The following is a 21,198-nucleotide window of genomic DNA, read 5'->3' as shown; positions in this document are numbered from 1 at the left end:
GCACAAAAAGATGTGCTTGCTATTTGGGGAACAGAATATCAAGAAGACATTGGCAAGCTAGAACTCCTTGGAAAAGTTGCACTGGTAATTGTATTAAAACTTCCAGATGGGGAAGCTCTCTACTGAAGATAACCTAAGTAGAGTAAGGAGGATGCATATACACTAATAAGTTTAAGAAGAAAAAGAATTTAGCCTTAAGTTGGCATGGAACAACTATTGCTTGAGAAGGAGAAGATTGGAATGAATGAGATATTGAGTGCAGTTAATGAATCAAATCCTATTTGAAATCTCAGAAAGTCCTAGAAGCAGCTCTGTTACACAAAGAGGATGAAGTTCTCATTTTGAATAATTACAATGGATTGCCAAAACACTCATTGATCAGAGTGAGAAGATAAAAAGTCAGAGAATCTCTTTTGGTGCCTTTGGGAGGAAAAAAAAAAGAAAAAAGAAAAGAGAAGACAGATAACAGATACCTCTTGGACAAAATTAAGAATGGTTGAAAAAAGTAGAGTTCATTTCCATTCCCAACTGAGTGATGATGTGTCAGCTGGAAGCACAAAGAATTTGGACACAGACCCTTAAACACAGAATTTCATCAAAGCTTACTTGGGAAATGGATGCACAGTTGTGAGGCTGAAGCTTAAGGTCTTCATAACGGGCAGAGGCATGGCTCTGCAGGAAAATGGATGGGACATGAACAGGGTGAGAGCTCTTAGTGGCAGAGGAAGTGAAAGCTTATCCGCAGGTAATTTAAGAACAGGAGGATGAATTATACCAGAGGGTGGGTAGGGGGTGAGATCTAATAATACCTGGATTACTCTTAATGATCAGAAAATCTGTGACAGCGGGACTGCTGCTGGTGCTGTTGAAAGACCTTTGATTGGAGAGAAGAGGCAACCTGCCAGCCTGGGACAGAAATTAATACAAATAAGACCAAGAGGCCAGTGCTGCAAACACCAGTAACTCCAGGATAACACAGTCACCAAATCCCACTATGGAAGGCCTGTGCCCAGACTGACTTTCTGGCCCACTTGCTAAGACTAGAAGCATCCTCCACCCAGGGCCAGCTACACAATTTTCTGGGTCCAGTGCAAAATATATTTCTTTCTTGATTAAAACAAGCAGGAAAAAAATGTCATTAAATGTACAAAAATACATAGCGCTTTCCTTCCTTCTGAGGTTATCTCTTTCAACTTGGTATGGTGTTTTTTATTTTGTATTTAAGGCCATCTAAGTAAAAAGAAAATAAAGTTTTAATTATTAGCATGACTTTTACCACTCATATTTACTTTTTCCAGTGGCAGTCTTCAATGCAAATATGAAAGCATTGATCTCATATCCAAAATCACAGAGAGCACATCATTCTCATTTTGTAGAGAATGCACGGATATGCATTTTGTTCTTATTAGAAGAATGGAAATGCTATGCAAAACTGAACTTTTTTAATTCTTGGCAGAATGTGTGTATTCCTCGATACACACATTCTGCCAAGACCCTCTACCTTGAGATTATTGATGAGTGAGGAAGGACCAAGGAGAAGGGAACTAGTCTTATTTTTCCCTTTCCTTATATGTCGTGATTTTTAGCCTAAGTAGTTGACTAACACAGGGAAGTGGCATGAGTGAATGAGGGTGTGATAAAGTTCTTAGAACACCATCGCCTTCTCTCTCTGCATTCAAAGCAAGTTCTTGTTCAAAGGGAAAGCGTGGCCTCAGGTTACCCAGTCATAGATAGAATACGTTTACCTCAAACTTGTTTTGTACCTTGTCTCTCTTAACTCCCATGCATTGTGGGCCCACGAGCATTCTGTACTCGTGAAGCCAAAGAGGAAGCCAAGTTCAAAGAGGAAATTATTAAGAATTTCAAGATGGCAAGAGCAGATAGTCTAAGCATAGGCCTGTCTGAGCATGGGGCCCTGTGCAATTGTACAAGCTATATGCCCATGAAGCCAGTCCCCCCAAGTTGTGACATGCTACCTGGGTGAAGCCTTTTCCTTTTAAGGGAATTTGCAACTGTCTATCAGCTCTGCCTAGTTCTGGAAACCTCTTTTCCTTCAACCATGATGGATGACACAGTCCGAGGAGCACCAATGTGATCTCATGGAGAAAGGGATGTCCCCCACCCCGCTGGGCAATTTCACCAACTCCTAACCGATGGCCATCTTAAAGGCCTTCATGCTTTTTCCTAGCAGATGCCAACAGGGTCTGATTTTCCCTTAAGAGAAAGGAAAAGATTCTCTTTCACCAGGAATAAGGGCCTTCAAGTATTTCATGGCTCCCATTTTCTAGATTGTTAAAGAGTCTTGGTCTAAAATCATACGTTCCTTCTGGTTTCCACTGACCACTCCCAGGCTCACCACCATCCCAGATTCTGCCTCCACAGTTCAGCACCTGCCCTGCCTCACACGCATACTTAGGGTTGGTGTCATACCCAGGGCAGTGCAGGGGCTTCTCTTGGACTTGCAGCCTGAGTCACTGAATGGAACCTTTGGAACATTTCATATGCTTCAGAATGAACCACACAATTACTTGGAATATTAGATTTGTGCTTACTTTATTTAGTTATTAATTTATAGAGAGAGGGTCTCACTCTGTCACCCAGACTGGAGTGTAAGTGGCATCATCATAACTCACTGCAACCTCAAGTGGTCCTCCTGCCTCAGCTTCCCAAGTAGCCAGGACTACAAATGTGGGCCATCATATCTGGCAACTTTTTTTTTTTTAATTTTTTGTAGAGACCAGGTCTTACTATGTTGCCAAGGCTGGTCTCCAACCCCTGGCCTCAGGTGATCCTCCTACCTTGGACTCTCAAAGCACTGGGATTATAGATGTGAGCCACCACAACTGGCCTGTTTACTATTAAATGTTTTTTTCTGACCAGGTTAGCGAATTCTGAGTTTTGTGGTTGGGAGATAGCTTGTATTTATTTAAATAAAGATTACCAGCTCAGTGTCTATAGCTCAGTAGTTAGGGCGCTGGCCACATACACCAAGGCAGGTGGGTTCAAACCTGGCCTGGGCCTGCTATAAACAACAAGGACAACTGCAACAAAAAAATAGCCGAGTGTTGTGGCGGGTGCCTGTGGTCCCAGCTACTTGGGAGGCTGAGGCAAAAGAATCGCTTAAGCCCAAGAGTTGGAGGTTGTTGTGAGCTGTGACACCACGACACTCTACCGAGGGCAACGTGGTGAGAGACTGTTCCCCCCAAAAAAACTAAATAAAAAAATAAAAAATAAATAAAGATCACCTCTGAAGCTTTATCCTGCTACATACCTGTTTTAGATTTAGTTCCTGTAGTTTAGGTAGTTGATAAATGTTTTTTAATGTTATGAAAATATATGTTTAATGACTTTTTTTCCAAATTCCAAAAAGAAACTGGTCCCATCCTAACAGAAGATGGCTTCACTGATGAATACAAATAACAACCCCTCAGTACGTGTCACCTGCTTTAAGGCGGAACCAATAGCTAAAAAGCACAGCTACTGTCTTTGGGGAACTGAAAAAAGGCCAAACCATGGCAACAACTGAGGCTTGCACATCTTGCAAGGGCTAGTTTGAGCATTAGTTCCTCTGAGGAGCCCAGATCCTGGCCTGCCCCCACGCTGAAATCATCCTTCTTTGAGCTCCCTCAGCTCTTTTCATCTTCCCATTCTATTATCCTCAGCCTAACACAAAGTGCTGAATTTTTTCTTTCTGGAAATTTTTCTTTTTTATAATATTTGGCCCAGAGTTTTTCAAGGTAAGTCCAGAGGCCCTGGCAACAGAATGCCCCCAGGGTGGGGGTGGGGAGAGTGTTGAAGTACAGACTCCAGCTTCTTCTGCAGACAGTGTAAAGCAGAGTCCCTGGGAATCTCAGCCACTGCAGCTTCAGCAAATTCTCTAGAGAATTCTAATGCATGGAGCAAGTCCCACCATCCATTTCACAGTTGAGGACTTTGAAATCCTGAGGTCACACTAGTCATATGCAATGGAGTAGGCGCTAAAACCAGGGTCTTTTCACCCTTAGCCCACCCAAGTCCCTAAACCAGGAGGCCTGGTTACCTCACAGTTTCTTAATACATGTCTTGATCCTCAGTCACCTTGTAAACTCCTAAACGACACAGACCATATGAATCAAACTGAGCACCCAGCACTATGCCAGGTGTGAGGTGGTAAATAGTTACTTCAGTAAGTAGATGAATGAATGAATAGATGGATGAATGAATGAATGGTGGTCCCTGCACGAAGGCTTTAAAACTTTCTGGCTCATTTTAACTTTGCTTTTAAATAAATCAGGCCAGAGAAAGCGAGGTCTTCTACAGAGCTAAAACTCAAGCACCTTGCCCAGGGCCCCCAGAAAAATGACTCCCCGGCAGAGCCATCTCCCACTTCCAGCTCCCACTCTACCCGCACTGTGGCTCTATGCTCTCTTCATGCACCCAAGGTCAATTTGATCTAATATCTAATAGTTGTCTGCTACCTCGATTTGGGCTGCTGGTGCTTTGATTATTAAAACACCTCCCACCTCTCATGGGGTCAGGGGATAGGAGGGAGAAGTTCATTAGTCTTTGTGACCACGGTAATATTTCATGTCCAGGCAGCAGGTGGCTCAGCCCACACACACTCCAGGCCTCCCTGAGATACATGGCTACTGCAGGCGCTGGCTGTATTGTTTGCATCTATAATGGCATGAGGGCTCATCTCAGGAGTGGGACATGTAAATACCTTGACTCTCAGGTTAGAGTGAAAGGATCTTTATTGAAGGCAGAAGTGTGTCCTCAGAGATCACAAGAGTAGTTCTACTGGGAAGGGTCTCACTAGGTGGCATCTCTTTTCTACAATATCTGCACCCTCCTCCTCTCCCTGGGTGACTCATCCTGGAAATGAATGGCGGTAAATGCATGGACTCACATCAGTTAAATTTGACAAGTAATACTATTAGAGCACCTATAGTGAAAAGGCCCCCACAGACCTTGAGACCAACATGTTTATACAGATAAGGAAACTGAGGCTCTAAATATTCAGAATAAAACTTATATATTCTACAGTCCTAATTGGATGTCCAGGATATTAATATTCTTTCATTCTAGTAAATAACAACTCTAGGATAGGGCTGCTTCTAGCCCAAATGGTACCTTTCTGCAAATAGGAAAAGATGTCCCTTCCCCTCTCTCCTGCCTTGTGGACACAGGCCTGCATCAGGGTACATGGTGGCGCGTAAACACAGAGTGCATGTGTGGCACGTGGACACAGGCCTGCGTCAGGGTGCATGGAGGCGCGTAAACACAGAGTGCATGTGTGGGACGTGGACACAGGCCTGCGTCAGGGTGCATGGTGGCGCGTAAACACAGAGTGCATGTGTGGCACGTGGACACAGGCCTGCGTCAGGGTGCATGTGTGGCATGTGGACACAGGCCTGCGTCAGGGTGCATGGTGGCACGTAAACACAGAGTGCATGTGTGGCACGTGGACATAGAGGGCATGTGTGGCAAGTGGACATAGGCCTGCGTCAGGGTGAATGGTTGGCACATGGACACAGGCTTATATCAGGTTATGTGGGTGGCATGTGGACACAGGGCGCATAGGTGGCAAGCAGAGTAGTGGCTGGATTGCAGCCCTGCTGGCTCCTCAGCTGGCACCCTTATGCTGTGAGCATCCTGCCTGGGTGTTTTGGAGGCTCTGGCTGGGGAAGTGCAAAGTTCGTCCCTGAGGACACGGCCAGGGCATTATTTACCTCTGTAAATCCCAACTCATCTAGCGCTGTTCCTGATGCACTATGGGAAGAGGAGAAATGTTTAAGGAAGGAAGGAAAGGAGGGGGAAGAGGGAGCAATATCTAATATCCTTGGGAACTTCATAAGTGAAACTTAGTGAACGAAAAAAAAACCTAAACAGCTGATTGCTAGGTCTGGTGCAGGAAAATAAAGCAAAATGAAATAGAGTCCAATTAGTCTGCTTAAACAATATTAAACTCCAGAGCAAAACGGAAAGATAGCCCTGCTAACATTACTGAGAGCTGTGTAGAGGGGCCAGGCAATTGTATTAGGGAAAACAGATAAGTTTGCCAGTTGCCAAATAAAGAAGCAATCACAGAGATAAAAGCAGGCTCTTTCCCTAAACAGAAAACATAACTAAATCATTCATCACCTTCCCATGCAGAGCTTAGGCACCTGATCTGGAGACAAATAAGGGATTGGGTTTTTTTTTTTTTTTTTTAAATGGTGTTATCTTGAATAGCCTGATTCCTTTGCCTCGAGCTAATTTGGATTAATCTATCTTCCCAGAAGGCTATAAAACTCCACCTTTCCTCTATAAACCTTTGGAAGGACAGATGGTCACTCATCTGCAAATGAAGTTTGAATTCCCTCCTTATTGCCCAGGGTGGGGGGTGGATAGGTGCAGTCTAGGGGAGAGGAGAGTGTTAAGAACAGGGAAGCAAAGAGAAGGGAAAGAGATTCAATCTTTTATGGTGTTCATAATGATGTCTTCCCTATTATGGTGTTCAGTGAGAGCTTCCCTATTGCATTTATTTAAACAACAAGCCCTTGTCCTCCGCTTAGAGTCAGCTTTGGCCCATTTCACTCAGAAGCATGGATTTTTGTCATATTTTTGGAGTTACAAATTCCTTTGAGAATCTGGTCAAAGGATGTGGATATCCTCCTTAGAAAAGATGTACATATGCATGGGCTCACACACTTTGACAAACAATTTCAAGGGATTCTTGTGTCCCTGAGGTCCATCCTTGGATCCCAAGTTTAAAATGCCTGTTCTAGATCCTGGAATGGAAACCATCTTAGAGAAGGTCCTAGAAACTTAAATGTTAACACCGAACATTCATTTTGCATTTTAAAAGAGTTTGAAACCCTCAGTGCCTTGGAAGAGATGCTTGGAAATGACTTATCTTAGTAGACGCATTAGAGTGGGGGCCTGTTAGCTTAGACCTTCTGGATAAGGAGGAGAAACTGGCAGGGAAGTCCTAGCACAATCTTTGTAAGAGACACTTCAACATTCAGTAAATCAGGACTTCTTGGAAGTTTAGCCTGTAATTTATAAATACTGCCACAAGATGGCAGTGCTGCAGTCATATGGCTGTTAAGTCAACCAAGCCTTTTGGGTTCCAAAATGAAGCCAATGACGTTCCAGCCACCTTTTTTTGTAACTCAAGAACAAATACAGAGAGCCAAATACTTGCCCGCCAAGTGCGTACTGCTGTCCTAAGCATTATGAAAATAGAGAAGATGGCATGGCTCCTGTAGCACAGTGGTTATGGTGCCAGCCACATACAACGAAGGTGGCGAGTTCGAGCCCGGCCCAGGCCAGCTAACCAACAATGGCAACTGTAACAGAAAATAGCTGGGCATTGTGGTGGGCACCCGTGGTCCCAGGTACTTGGAAGGCTGAGGCAAGAGAATCGTTTGAGCCAAAGAGTTTGAGGTTGCTGTGAGCTGTGACGCCACAGCACTTTATCGAGGGTGACATGGTAAGACTCTGTCTCAAACAAGAAAGAAAGAAAATAGAGAAGATACATCAGTGTCTTCACATTTCTATTCTTTTTTTCTTCCTCAAGTAATAATTGGCTATCATGGGACTAACTAGATTTTTATTCCTCAGTTTCAACCATTTTCTCTTTCAGAATCAGATAGAAGTACCTATACATTTCCCTATAATTTCATAAAATCTGGATGGGCTATGGCTGGTAGTTTTCCCCTTGAATCTCTTGAACTCCAAGATGACAAAGTTTCTTTTCTCTGATTGATCAAAACATAGAACTATTTATTAAACTAGCCAACTACTATACAGATGAAGAAGTTTACGTGTCACTAAGGAGTTCACTAAGCTCCCTTCTTAGGCTGGAGGTGGAGTTCCTGCCTGTCTCTCCTCCCCTTACCACACACACACACACACACACACACACACGCGCGCCCATTCTTCTATCGAGAGGTAGATCTACTTCCGTGAAGAAGTATGGCTTAGGCATTGAAGGAATTTCTCTCTGATTATCTCTCAAAGAATTTGTATTTCCTTCTATGAATTCCCAAGTCCTTATGATCGCATTTAGCATAAATTACCTAGTATTTTATCTACTTGTGTATGTATTCTGTCCCACAGGTCAGGGGCGTGTTTCCATCTGCTAGGGAATCTTCAGTAAAATGCTCAATAAGCAACACAGGTTGAATACAACAGTGAGCAGGGTGTGAGCAGTCACAGAAGGATGAGGAGTGGGGTAGCACGCTGGGCAGAAGAAATAAGAAGCACAAAGACGCCCAGGCAGGAATCCCCAGGCCCTCATAAGGGAGGGTGACTCCTACCAGTGTAACCAGGAGGTGCCCTGATGGTGGCGGAAGAGAGGAATCTGGGCGGGTAGGGAGCAGACAGACGGAAGGGACCTAAATGCCAACTTACAGCATCTGAGCTTGGTTCAGTAGGCAAAGGGGAGCTAGTGAAAGTTCCAAGTAAAGAAGATTTCAGCAAGATGCAGAAAGGGCAGCGTGAGTAAGCAGGGACCAGTAGGTGCCCATTACACCCATGCAGGAGTGAGATCTTGAGAGGAGCAAGTGTGCAGTATCATTGGCAATGACAAGGAGGGGTAGACTCAAACGAGACAGTTAATGGTAGGATGGATTATCAGGACCCAATGACTCCATGTGGGGTGGCCACAGAGAGTGACCTGGGACCTATAGGAAGATGAGGTGGTGGCTTTGGGGCCAAGACATATATTCAAAAGGTATTAAATGTAAACTTTTAATGTTATCTCCATTTTGAATATACAGTTACAAAGACAAACACAAACAAGATTCCAAAAGTTATATAGAAAGGCAAAGAAACATGCATAGCCAACATTATTTTAAAAAAGAAAACCAAAATTAAAAGACTTGCACTGCCTTATTTTAAGACATGCTATAAACTATAAACTATGGTAAACAAGACAATGTGGAATTGGGAAAAATATAGACATATAGTCAATGGAGCAAAACAGAGAGTCCAGAAACAGACTCACATAATCAATTGATTTTTTTTTTTTTTTTTTTGAGACAGAGTCTCACTCAGTTGATCTGGGGTTGAGTGCCATGGCATCATAGCTCACAGCAACCTCAAACACTTTGGTTCTAGCGATCCTCTTGTCTTAGTCTCCCAAGTAGCTGGGTAATCAGCTGATTGTTGACAAAGATGCAAAGGCAATTCAGTGAAGTATTTTCAATAAATGGTGCTGGGATAACATGAAAAAACATACAAAAAAAAAAAAAAGAACCTATAGTAAAAAAGAACCAAGCATTAAAATTAACCTAAAATAATCATAGACCTAGATATAAAATGTAAAGACATAATATTCTTACAAGGAAACAGCAGGCAAAATCTTTGTGACTTTGCTTTGTTAGAGAGTTCTTAGATATGACACCAAAAATATGATTCATAAAAGAAAAAAATAAATTTGACTTTGTCAAAATTAAAAACTTTTTCTTTGTTAAAGACATTGTTAAAAGAATAAAAATTCGAGTCACAGAATGAGAAAAAAATCTTTGCTAATCATGTATCTGACAAATAACTTGTATCTAGAACATATAAAGAACTGTCAAAACTCAGTAATTAAAAAGCCTAATTTTTAAAAATAGACAAAAAGTTTGAACCAATACTTCACCAAAGAAGATATGCAGATGGAAAACACACACAGGAAAAGATGCTCAACATTCTGCATCATTAGGGAAATACAAAACTGAAACTACAATTATGTACCTTTACAGATCTATTAGAATGGCATATATTTTTTTAAAAAACTGACAACACCAAGTATTCTCAAGGATGTAGGAACAACCCATCTACGTTGCTGGTGGGAATAATAAATAGTACAGCAACTCTGGAAAATGGCTTGTCAGTTTCAGATAGTTATGTATACACTTGCCACACAACTTAGCATTCCCGCTCCTGGATATTTATTCCGGAGAAATAAAAATTGTCCACATAAAAACCTATCCACAAGTGTTTACAGCAGCATGATTCATTATCACCCAAATCGGGGATAATCCAAATACTCTTCAATTGGTGCATAGACAAACAAACTTTGATATATCCATGCAAGGAATAAACAAACTGTATGATAAAAAAATAAAATAATAAATAATTTTAAAATTTGGCAATAAAAAAGAACAAGTTACTGATGCATGCAGCAGCTTGGATGAACCTCAAAGGCACTGTGCTGAGTCAAAAAAGCTGGGATCTACATACTAAATGATTCCATGTATATGGCTTTCCATGTCACTAAATAGGTGACAGGGACATGTGTTAGGCTAAGTAGTCACTCTCCTCCCCCCAAAAGTTATTCACCTCCCACTCCCTGGAGGCTGTGAATTTTAACTTATCTGGAAAAAAGGATTTCATGGATATTATTAAGTGAAGGACCTTGAGATGGGGCCATGATTCTGGATTATCTGGTTGGGCCTTAAGTGCAATCACAAGTGTCCTTATAAGAGGCAGGGAGAGTAAAATTTGACACAGAGGAAATGGCGATGTGAAGATGGAACAGAGAGACTTGGAGATGCTAGCTAGAAAGAGCAGATTAATGTGCCCACAAGCCAAAGAATGCTGGCAGCCCCAGAAGCCAGAAGAAGCAAGGAATGGATTCTCCCCAGCACCACCAGCGTTGGCAGTATGTCCTATTGACACCTTGATTTTTGCTCAGTGATGCTGATGGACTCCAGAACTTTGAGAGAATAGATTTCTGTTGTTGAGGCCACTGAGTTTGTGCTAATTTGTTGCAGTAGCCATAGGAAATTAATACAGGACAAAAACAGATCAGTGGTTTCTAGAGGTTAGCATTCTTTAGGTTGTTGCGATGGTTCTGTATCTTGCTTATGGTGGTGATGGTTGTAAGAATCTAGGCATGTGTCAAAATTTATAAAACTGTATATCAAAAAAGTGATTGTATTCAAATTTTAAAAAAAATCAATAATAGGGCAGCGCCTGTGGCTCAGTGAGTAGGGCGCCGGCCCCATATGCCGAGGGTGGCGGGTTCAAACCCAGCCCGGCCAAACTGCAACAACAACAACAACAACAAAAAAATCAATAATAAAGAAAAATTTAAAATTAAACAAAAAATACTGGGGCCTCAAAAAGAAGTGGCCTCAGCCTCTCCTAAACTCTGAGAGGCCCCAGAGCAAGGCTGAGGGGAAGCTGGGTCTCTAGGCTATGTGATTCCGGGACCATTACGGGAAGTGGAGGAAGGGGCTAGTGTGTGTGTAGGGAAGGGACCATCAGGCTTGTTCTGAACACAGGGAAGTTGAGGGACCTAAGGCTACCCAAGTGGTGATGTGCAGCAGACAGTTGGAAAAGGCATCTTTGAGAGGCATCTTCAGAACGGAGTGTGGGAAGCAAGTGAGTGCAGTGGTTATGAGTGGAGGCTATCAGATAAGACGACGTATATGAGCTGTGAGACTCTGTTAAGTTACTAGGTCTTCAGTTGCCTCATCTCTAAAATGGGACCTACCTCACGTAAAGGATCCAATGAAGCAACGATAAAGTACCAGACTTCGTGCTTGGCGTGTGATAAAAGCAGGAAAATGTGAGCTGTAACAATTATTGGCAACAGGGTGATTAACCTTGAGGTGACTGAGAATCTGATTTGGGATCATTGCAGAGATAGCCATCACAGGAGCGTGTGGGCCACCTGGAGAGATAAAAGAAGGTGACTGAGAACCTGATTTGCCATCATTGCAGAGACACAAGGATAGGCAATCACAGGAGTGTACGGGACAGCTGGAGAGATACAAGAATAGCGGTGGGGGCAGAGCCTGAGATAAGGGGCTGTCCTGGGGGCAGTAAGGGGTGGAATGGTGTGTTGCAGTAGTTTGCTAGAACTACTGTAACTACCACAAAGGCCGGGGCTTGAAAGGCAGAAAGTTACCATAGTGAGATCAAGGCCTCAACAGGGTTGGTTCCTCCTGAGAGTTCCATTGCGTGCCTCTCCCTTAGCTTCTAGGTGGTTGAAGTGCTGCTGTAACAAACACTTAAAAATGCAGAAGTGGCTTTGAAATTGGATAATGGGCAGAGGCTGGAAGAATTTTAAAGTGTGTGACAGAAAGAGCCTTGATTGCCCTAGAAGAGACTGTTAAGGGTGCTTGTGGTGAGGTCTCAGACAGAAATAACAAACAGGTGATTGGAAACCCAGGCAAGGCGATCCTTGTTATCTTTACACTGGGGAGTATAAACTTGAGCTCTGGGCCTCAGCTGTTAAGCAGATGTTCTCAAGGCCTGTTGTTGCGTCCCACCCTGGGCTCAGCCCCCAGAGGGGAACTGCTGAGGTGTGGGGAGCATTGCAGACAAGGAGTTTCTTAAGGTGAGGAATCCTGAGGGCCTGTCTCCAAGTTCCTCCTTGGAGCCTTTGTTTCCCACACACTCCCCTGCGCCGCTTTCTCCGGGCGCTGCCTTCCAGCTCGCCCCTTTCCGCCCAGGGCTTTATGCAAAGGACGTTTGCCAAGGCCTCACAACCGCGGCCAGGCCCAGAGAGGTTATCAGAATTGTCAGAGACACGCAGCAGGCTGGAGGCAGCTATGTTCCGGGCCTGGTCTCTGACCCCCAGCCGGGAGCCCGAGTTGGGGACAGACACTACAGCGCGAGGCTTTGGTTTCTGATGGTTTCTGATTCAGGAGGCTTAGCCTGAGGGAAAGAGGAAGCAAGAAGCAGAAATACCCTGAGTGCCCCGATTCTGACCCCAGCCGGACAGCATCTGGTCCTGGGGAGCCCCAGGTCCCCAGGCGTCTGGGGCACCCCACAGCAGGGCGAGGCTTGGGCGTAGCGCCGGCGCCCACAAGGGGGCAGTGGCGCCGCGCGAGACGGGCCACCCCGGCGGCCCCGGAGGTCTGCGGTAAGGGGCAGGGGACTCTGCTTCCTGGGGCCTTCAAGTACACGACTTCCACTCACATTGCCTTCCTGGCTTTCCTGGGCTGGGGCTGAGTTTGACGCTGGAGGAGCCCCCGATCCCGGCCTGCACCACCGCCAACACCCACATCCAGCCGCGCCTCAAAATCGCTGCAGCCCCTCACTCCGTCCTCCCTGGGCCACCCACTTGCTGCCAAATCCACGCCAACCACCCTATGCTCATCCCTGGGCACTCTGGGCACCGAGGGCTGCTCCATGCTGCCTTTTCTCAGCAGCTTAGAATTCAGAGGGAACAGCCTCTCCTGGGGTTCTCAAACTGAGTTCCTCTGGCCCTCAGATCCCTAAAGGGCCCAGGGAGCTGTGGGGAGCAAAGTGGGCTGGGGAGGGAGTGGGCGGGACTGCGCCCCTTCCCTCACTTACCCCTTTGGAGACCCTCTAGAATTCTCTGTTGTGTATTTTCAGTTTCTTAGGGTTTCCTTTGAAGAAAGGGCTTCGCCACTTGGGGGGATGGCTTTGTGAAATCACTTAACTAATCCATCCTCTCCATTTCACACTTGAAAAAACTGAGGCAGAGGCAGAGACTTGTCTGAACTACACCTCCAGAGAAGCAGAGTCGCCCCTGGGTCCTGGAACCTCCATCTTCGGGCCACCCCTGAGGGAAGAGAGGGAGACAAGTGGGTGTGGGGTGGGGGAAGAGGAACCATGTAACCATCAGAAAGATTAGAGAAGAGCCCCAAAACCCATGAAACCTCACCAGTCGAGAATCTGTCATTTGCTCCACAAATACGAATTGAGCGCCTGCTGTGCGCCAGGCATCCAGGCAGGTGGATGCAACAGAGAACAAAGCTCCTGGAACCCTCCTCCTCTTATTTCTCCAAAGAGACATCATAATGGGTGAGAAGGGGCCTGCCCTTTGGGGCCCACACAGGGTGAAGGGATGGACAGTGCAAGAGCTAGTCACTGAGTGGCCGGGCAGGAGGGGAGGGAGCGGGAGGTCCAGCTCGAGCCCAGCCTACAGTGGGCACCCTCAACCCTTACTTGGACCATAATCAGGTCCACTGTTAAGTGATTGCCTTAGGCCCCAGATCTCACCCACCAGCCCTCTCTGCCCCACAGCAGAAGGGAAGGAATGGGAGAGAGGTCAGGACTCTGGGGAGTCATAGGCCTGCAAGGCACCTAAGTCATATCTGTTAACAAGGACCCCCAGGCCGGACCTGCCTGAACTCCAACCCAGAAACAGAGTGCTATATTACCTGCGCCTTTCTACAGAAGCTGCTGAAAAGTCAGGGAAAGCAGACTTATCATATAGTCAAGATGTACACATCAGTCAGCATGGAATATTCCTCATTCCCAGGTAGATCAGCTTCTCAGGGAGTCCCAGACTGACAGGGGACATGGCCCTGTCCTCAGGGAGCCCGGGTCAGGGGGAGGCATGGCTCCAGTCTGGGGTGGAGAGGTACCCCATCTCTGAGAGTCTGTGGTAGGATTTCCCTCCGCCTCCATGCCACTGTCTTGGTGCCTCTCTGTCCCTATCTTTCTGCATCTGTCTCTCATGCAGGTGCGCTCACACAATCACACACTCAAGTGCAGACATTGAGAAGGAAGTCTTAAAAGCTCTCAAGACCAAAACTCAATACATGCCAAGATCACAGTCCCAACTAGGTGGTGAGGCTTCACCAGCTGACCTAGCCTCATCTCTGTGGTAACGAGGATGGGGTGACAGCCCAGAGCTCTTTCCTCCTAGACTTCCAGGCTCTGATATCTGGTCTGGCTGCTGAGGAAGCAGGACCTGAGGAATTGAAGCATGTACAGTGACTAGAGATGTTGAGAGACAGGGTGACGTGTGAGCAGAGGGGCTGACGCACCAGCTGTCCAAGCTCCTCATGGGGGCCAAGCCAAGAAGAAAAGCCCTGCTCCTACACACACTTGTCTTGACTCCAGAACCCTGGGAGAGAGGAGAGCTTGGTATCCTCCAAGAATATGTCCCTTTGCCCTTGTTTGGGCCTCCAAATTGGGAAGGTCAAGGGTGTGGGCAGGGAGGGACCCTAAGTGATTCACAAAGACATCCCCCCAAGTGGGGTTCTACTTTTAGGCCCCAAAGTTCAGAAAGCACCTTCTTATCATGTGCATAACCCTGGTCACTTTCTGTCTTAAGAAAAGGGACACCCCAATTCATTCATATACATTATGGAAACCATAAGTCATGCCCTGGAGGTAATACTGTTGAAATGACAGGTGGAAGAAAGGAAGGATTTGTGAGTGATCTGGGAGGCAGAGAAGCTATGGTATCCCTTGTCCAATTGTCTTCTTGAACTTAAGACCAATTCTTTTCTTTGCAGCCCTGTCTAGAGGCAGAGGGATGAAGAGTTTGGAATCTCTAATTACAGAAGCTCAAAATGTCAAGATCGCCTCACGTTCAGTGACAGGTCATGACGCCAGAGACGGAGAACTCATGCTCTTGTGAAGCTGCCCTTGCTTTGCTAGATGGGCTTTGGACTGGGAGGCTGCTTGGTCCCCTGCCTTCCACCTGGTCACAGAGGACTCAGTCAAACAAGGTGGGTCCTAGAGCTAAGTTTCACTTTACATGAAGCCCCAGAGCCTTCCTGGCTGAGTCTGGAAATTGCTTCTGGGAGCACAGATTAGAAAGATGAGATTTTGCTGTGAAATGACCCCCTGGTGCACCCAGGCTGCATGAAGGAGATGAGGGTAGTGTGGCGAGGAGGCTGAGATCTGAGCTGTAGTGTGGTGACGGTACACTGGCCATCAGCTCTGCCTTGTCCCATCAACAGGGTGAGGGTAGGAGGCCACTGCCTGGGTCTGGCATGGCGCCTCTTGCCTTGGCATTTCCCACACCTGGATCATGCTCAGTCAGACTTCCTGTGCAGGTCTGGCCAGTCCTGAGCCCTAGGGGACAGGAGGAGGTGTGTATGCCCCACGGCTACTCTGCCTGTCTGGTGGACAAACAAGATGTTTATTCAGTGAAGGCAAAAGGAGAGGGGCAGGGATGAAGCTGCTGGTACCCCCTGCCCTTCCTTCCTGCCTCTCTCCAATACCACACATACCTGGATGAAGAGCTCAGAGTGCTACTTAGAGGCCCAGAGATACACACAGGGCCACCCGGGCACCAATACCAATGACCCCATGGGCAGAGAGAGACACACACATACATACACCATACAACAAGGGGACCCCTGTGGACAAGCCTGTTTTCACTTTTCACATACACACAGCCTTTGTGTTTTAAAGTCTATTAACCCTGGAAAAACACAAAGTTAAAGGGTGGCTCTGGTCCAAGGATGTCACAGTATCCACCAATGCCAAAACAGAGAATCAGCCTTGGGAGGGAAGGAGGTGGTAGCTGGCGGTGGGACAGGACATGCAGGGTGCAGTTGCCACATCTGGGGTGGCGCCTCTGAGACTGACAGACTGGGCCTTGATCTTTTTGTTTAGAGACAGTCTCACTTTATCGCCCTTGCTAGATTGCCGTGGCATCACAGCTCACAGCAACCTCCAACTCCTGGGCTTAGGCAATTCTTTTGCCTCAGCTCCTAAGTAGCTGGGATTATAGGCGCCCTCCACAACGGCCGGCTACTTTTGTTGTTGTTGTTGTTGTTGCAGTTTTGTCCAGGGCGGGGTTTGAACCTGCCACCCTCAGTATATGGGGCCAGCACCCTACCCACTGAGCCACAGGCGCTGCCCTGGGTCTTGATCTTGGATGTGTCCTGGGAGGTTGATAGAGTAAAAGGCCTGCTTCACTGGATTAAGGACCCAGGCTATGGGTCCCTAGCCAAAGACAGAGCAATAAACTGGACACAGGGGCAGATGGACTTCTAGAGGGACTCTGAGGCTCTCTTGGGCCAGTCTACTAAAAGATGTGTTCATCAGCCAGCAGCATCACTGTGACATGGGAGTGTCTTAGAAATGCAGAATCTTGAGTCAAAACCCAAACTTACTGAATTAGAGCCTGGTTATTCATATACATGTGAAAGTTTCAGAGGCACTGCCCTGGTAGCTTCCTGGACCCTGGATGAGGGTTTTTCCCTGGGCGAGGTATGGCTTGCAACATCACTCTTAGTAGACTCTACTCTTGAGTCTGGAAGGTACCTTGTGAGGTACCTATTTCTTAAGCTCCAGGTGGGCTCATTTATTCGTATCATAAATGTTTATTGTGGCTCTGTGCTAGGCATTAGGGTTATAATCATAAGCAAGAACCAGACATCATCTTTGCCCTCTTGGAGCTCTCAGGATTCAGGTAAGCTTCTTGAGCTGCATTTTGAAGAGATCACCTTGTTGATAAGGAGAGAGAAGCACATTCTGGGCCCTGGGAACAGCAAAGGCGAAGGCCCCGAGCATGGCTGGATTGTGGAACTGAAAGGTCAGTGTGGCCGCAAGGTGGAGAGGAGGGAAGACCATTGTATCTGATGAGACAAGTCTCCAGTCAGTTCCTGGTGCCTGCCAGTCCCCTTTATTAGTGGGTTTCAGAGAACTCTAGAATGTCAGAGATAGAAGGAACCAGTGCTTTGTACCTGGCTTCAAACATCAGTTCCCTTATAAATTACCTATAAATTTGACCTTTATGTCACTGTTTTCTTATCTGAAGAGTGTTGGTGGGGGCAGGGGGGCAAGAAGTGACGTCTACTTCACTTAAACTGAGAGTGGGTTGTAGGAAGGTTCACAGAGGAGTAATCTCAGTTAGGACACATGTTAGGCTGCTATTTAAAAGAGACCCCAAATAAACAAGATTTCATTTCTCTCTCATGTAAAAGTCTGAGTAGATGGTCCAGAGTTAGTTAATGGTGCTGGGGAGCCAACCACTTTCTACTGTGTTGCTCTGCTGCCCTCAACATGTAGATTCCATTTCATATGGTCCAAGGTGATTTCTCCAGCTCCTGCCATCACTTCTGTACCCTTCCTTTTAAAGGCACAATCTAGATGTCACACGCCTTACTTCTGTTCATTTCTCTTTGGCCAGAACTTAGTCATGTGGCCACACATAGCTGCAAGAGATTCTGAGAAATTTAGTCTTTTTTTAATTGGGCAGTCAGTCATATGCCCATCTAAAAATCCAATGACTGTGAGAATAAGAGAATGAATATTGGGGAGCAATAGACCTTGTGGCCCAAGGTCTAAAGGCAGAGCTGGAGCCAGGGCACCCAGGCAGGTCTCTCTCTAGTCTTCTCTTGGCCTTGAGCTGTCCAGGCCTCTTTCACCAAATTCAGCAGGGCTGGGCCGCATCCTCCTCCACAATCTGCCCCCATTTCTGCCATCCTCAGGAAGTCCACTCAGCCTGTGGAGGCTTTGGAAATGTAAGATTGTAAGTCATGGAAGGTGGGCCAGGCCCTTGTCTTTTTTTTTTTTTTTTTAATATATATATTTTTTATTAAATCATAGCTGTGTACATTAATATGATCATGGGCACCATATACTGGTTTCATAGACCGTTTGACACATTTTCATCACACTGGTTAACATAGCCTTCCTGGCATTTTCTTAGTTATTGCAGGCCCTTGTCTTGTCTGGCCATACCACATGCTGGGTCCGAGGAGGGTTTCCGGCGGGCTGGGAGGAGAGGCTTGGGAAGAGGTATGTTTCCACTGCCCACACTCACCAGAGCTGCTGCTTCCATCCTCTGAGGTGAGAGAGGCCAGTCTGGGGTGGTTAGTGGGTAGGTTGTATTTTCATTACCTGCTCCTGAGCCAGGGCCAGGGGTGGTCCCTACAGTCAGGTAAACAGCTGGCAGCAGCAGTTGGAGTGGCTTGGGAGTGCTTTCCTGCCGGATTGTCTGACACTGAGAAGGCCAAAGCCAACAGCAGCAGATTCCGGAGGCCTGCGTCCCGCCCGCCATCTGGCCGCTTGTCCAGCCTGCTGCTGGCACTGGCTCTCTCGCTGGCCTCTGCTCCCCACTCTTGTTTTCTCTGAGGAGGATTAGGGATGGGGTGAAGTAGGGACTGCGGAGAGCAGGGTTTCTCTGCTTCAGCACCACTGACATTTTGGGCTGGATAGTTCTTTATTTTGGAGGGGCTGTTCTGTGCCTGGAGGATATTTAGCAGTATCCCTGGCTGCTACCCTGTAGATGCCAGTAACACCCGTACCCTCTCCTCCAAGTTGCCAAATGTCTTCAGGGAGTGTGGGGTGGGAGGTTGGGCGGTGGGGAATAAACTTTGAAAACCACTGGTGTAGGCTGGGCACAGTGGCTCACACCTGTAATTCCAGAACTTTGGGAGGTTGAGGCAGGAGGATCACTTGAGGCCAGGAGTTTGAGAGACCAGCCTGGCAACCTAGCAACACTTCATCTCTATTAAAAAAAATAGCTGAGTGTGATGGCGGGCATCTGTAGTCCCAGCTACATGAGGGACTGAGGTGGGAGGATTGCTTGAGCTCAGGAGTTTAAGGTTGCAGTGAGCTATGATCATGTCACTGCACTCTGTCAAATAAATAAATAAATAAATAAATAAATAAATAAATAATACACTAGTGTAGACTGGAGAAGTTCTAATTTACCAAAGGAAGAAGAAGTTGGGGATAGATGGATAGGCAGAGAGAGGAAGAGAAAGTGAGCTGCAAAGAGAGAGAATGCGACAGAAACAGGAGGGAGAGAAAAGGAGAGAGGGATACTGAAAGTGAGCAAATGAGATCATAAAGAAAAAAAATGGAGCAAAAGGGAGAGGCAAGTTCAGAAGGGCAGTGAGTGAGGGCCAGGGCCTGGAAGGGAGGGCATGGGGGATTTATGAGCAGCCTGTCAGACCCCAAGGAATGTGCCAGAGTCTGTGATGGGGGTGGTGCGGGAGGTGCGGGAACTGACTGGGGGCAAAGGGCCATCTCAGAACTCTAGTGTTGTGGTCAAAATCGAGAACTTGGATTCCCACCCTCTAGCAGCCATCCCAAGGAGGGAGATTTTAGAGGTCTTACTTAAAAGGGGTCCCTGGACACGCAGCTTCCTTACTGGGATCTCTTCAGTGTTTCTTTAAGCCTCAATTTCACCTCCAGAAAATGGGCCCTTGTATGGAAAACAGACAGCTTGTGTCTCTATTCTCTCCTAAAACCCCACTAGTGGAACTGGAGACCATCCTACATGGAGTATCTCAGGAATGGAGACCATCATCCTACGTGGCGTATCTCAGGAATGGAGACCATCATCCTACGTGGCGTATCTCAGGAATGGAGACCATCATCCTACGTGGAGTATCTCAGGAATGGAGACCATCATCCTACGTGGAGTATCTCAGGAATGGAGACCATCATCCTACGTGGAGTATCTCAGGAATGGAGACCATCATCCTACGTGGAGTATCTCAGGAATGGAGACCATCATCCTACGTGGAGTATCTCAGGAATGGAGACCATCATCCTACGTGGCATATCTCAGGAATGGAGATCATCATCCTACGTGGAGTATCTCGGGAATGGAGACAAAACACCATATATTCTCACTAATAAGTGGGAGCTAATAGATGGGCACAGGGGGACACAAAGTGAAGTAAAGGACATGAGAAACCGAGATTGGAGGAGGAGGGTGTGGGATAAAAACTCACCTATTGGGTACAATGAACACTATCCATGTAACAAGAACACTGGCACCCCCTTAATGAGTATATTGAAATTTAAAAAAGAAAGAAAAAGCAAAATAAAAAATACACTATTATTAACTATAGTCACAGCATTGTACAATAAATCTCTTGAACTTAAAAACAAAACAAAAAACCCCACTAAGATGATACTAGTAAAGCATAACGTGCAAGGGCAAGAAGGGTGGAGCTGGCTGGGCGCCTGTGCTCAGTGGTTATGGCGCCAGCCACATACACTGGGGCTGGCGGGTTTGAACCTGGCCAGGGCCTGCTAAACAACAATGACAACAACAACAACAAAAATAGCTGGGCATTGTGGCAGACGCGTATAGTCCTAGCTACTTGGGAGGCTGAGGCAAGAGAATCGCTTAAGCCCAAGAGTTTGAGGTTGCTGTGAACTACGATGCCATAGCACTCTACAGAGGGCGTCAAAATGGGTACAGGCGAAACTTACTAAAGGCAGAATACAAATGTCTACATACAATAACTTAAGAAAATGCCATGAAGGCTACGTTGAACAGTTTGATGAGAATATTTCAGATTGTGTATGAAACCAGCACATTGTACCCCTTGATTGCACTAATGTACACAGCTATGATTTAACAATAAAAAAAAAATTAAAAAAAGAAAAGAAAGAAAAAAAGGAAGAGTGAAGCTGTGGGGTCATTAGCCTAATTCTGGAAGCTGAAAAGAGGATAGATGGTTACTTGCCCCACAGAAGCAGCTGCACCCTAACTGCCTGGTGTGGGGATAAAGGATGGCCAGTGTAGCACTGAGAACCAGGCTG

At 46.2% G+C, this 21,198-nt stretch overlaps 1 protein-coding gene across 1 annotated transcript in view; it reads left to right on the top strand.

The window, feature by feature from the left end:
* The window catches only part of LOC128594024 (uncharacterized), a 29,785-nt gene extending 8,885 nt beyond the window's left edge, over positions 1–20,900 (top strand). The window contains exons 2-3 of the mRNA XM_053602526.1: positions 15,186–15,401; positions 19,898–20,900. Coding sequence (XP_053458501.1) covers positions 15,276–15,401; positions 19,898–20,686 — 915 coding nt within the window. The 5' untranslated portion in view covers positions 15,186–15,275 and the 3' untranslated portion in view covers positions 20,687–20,900. The remainder of the gene's footprint in view (positions 1–15,185; positions 15,402–19,897) is intronic.
* The last annotated feature ends 298 nt before the right edge of the window (positions 20,901–21,198 follow it).

The sequence above is a fragment of the Nycticebus coucang genome, chromosome 9, assembly GCF_027406575.1.
Source record: "Nycticebus coucang isolate mNycCou1 chromosome 9, mNycCou1.pri, whole genome shotgun sequence".
Lineage (NCBI taxonomy): Eukaryota > Metazoa > Chordata > Mammalia > Primates > Lorisidae > Nycticebus > Nycticebus coucang.
Note: the sequence above shows the minus strand (reverse complement) of the source record. Positions and strands in the feature narration are given on the sequence as shown.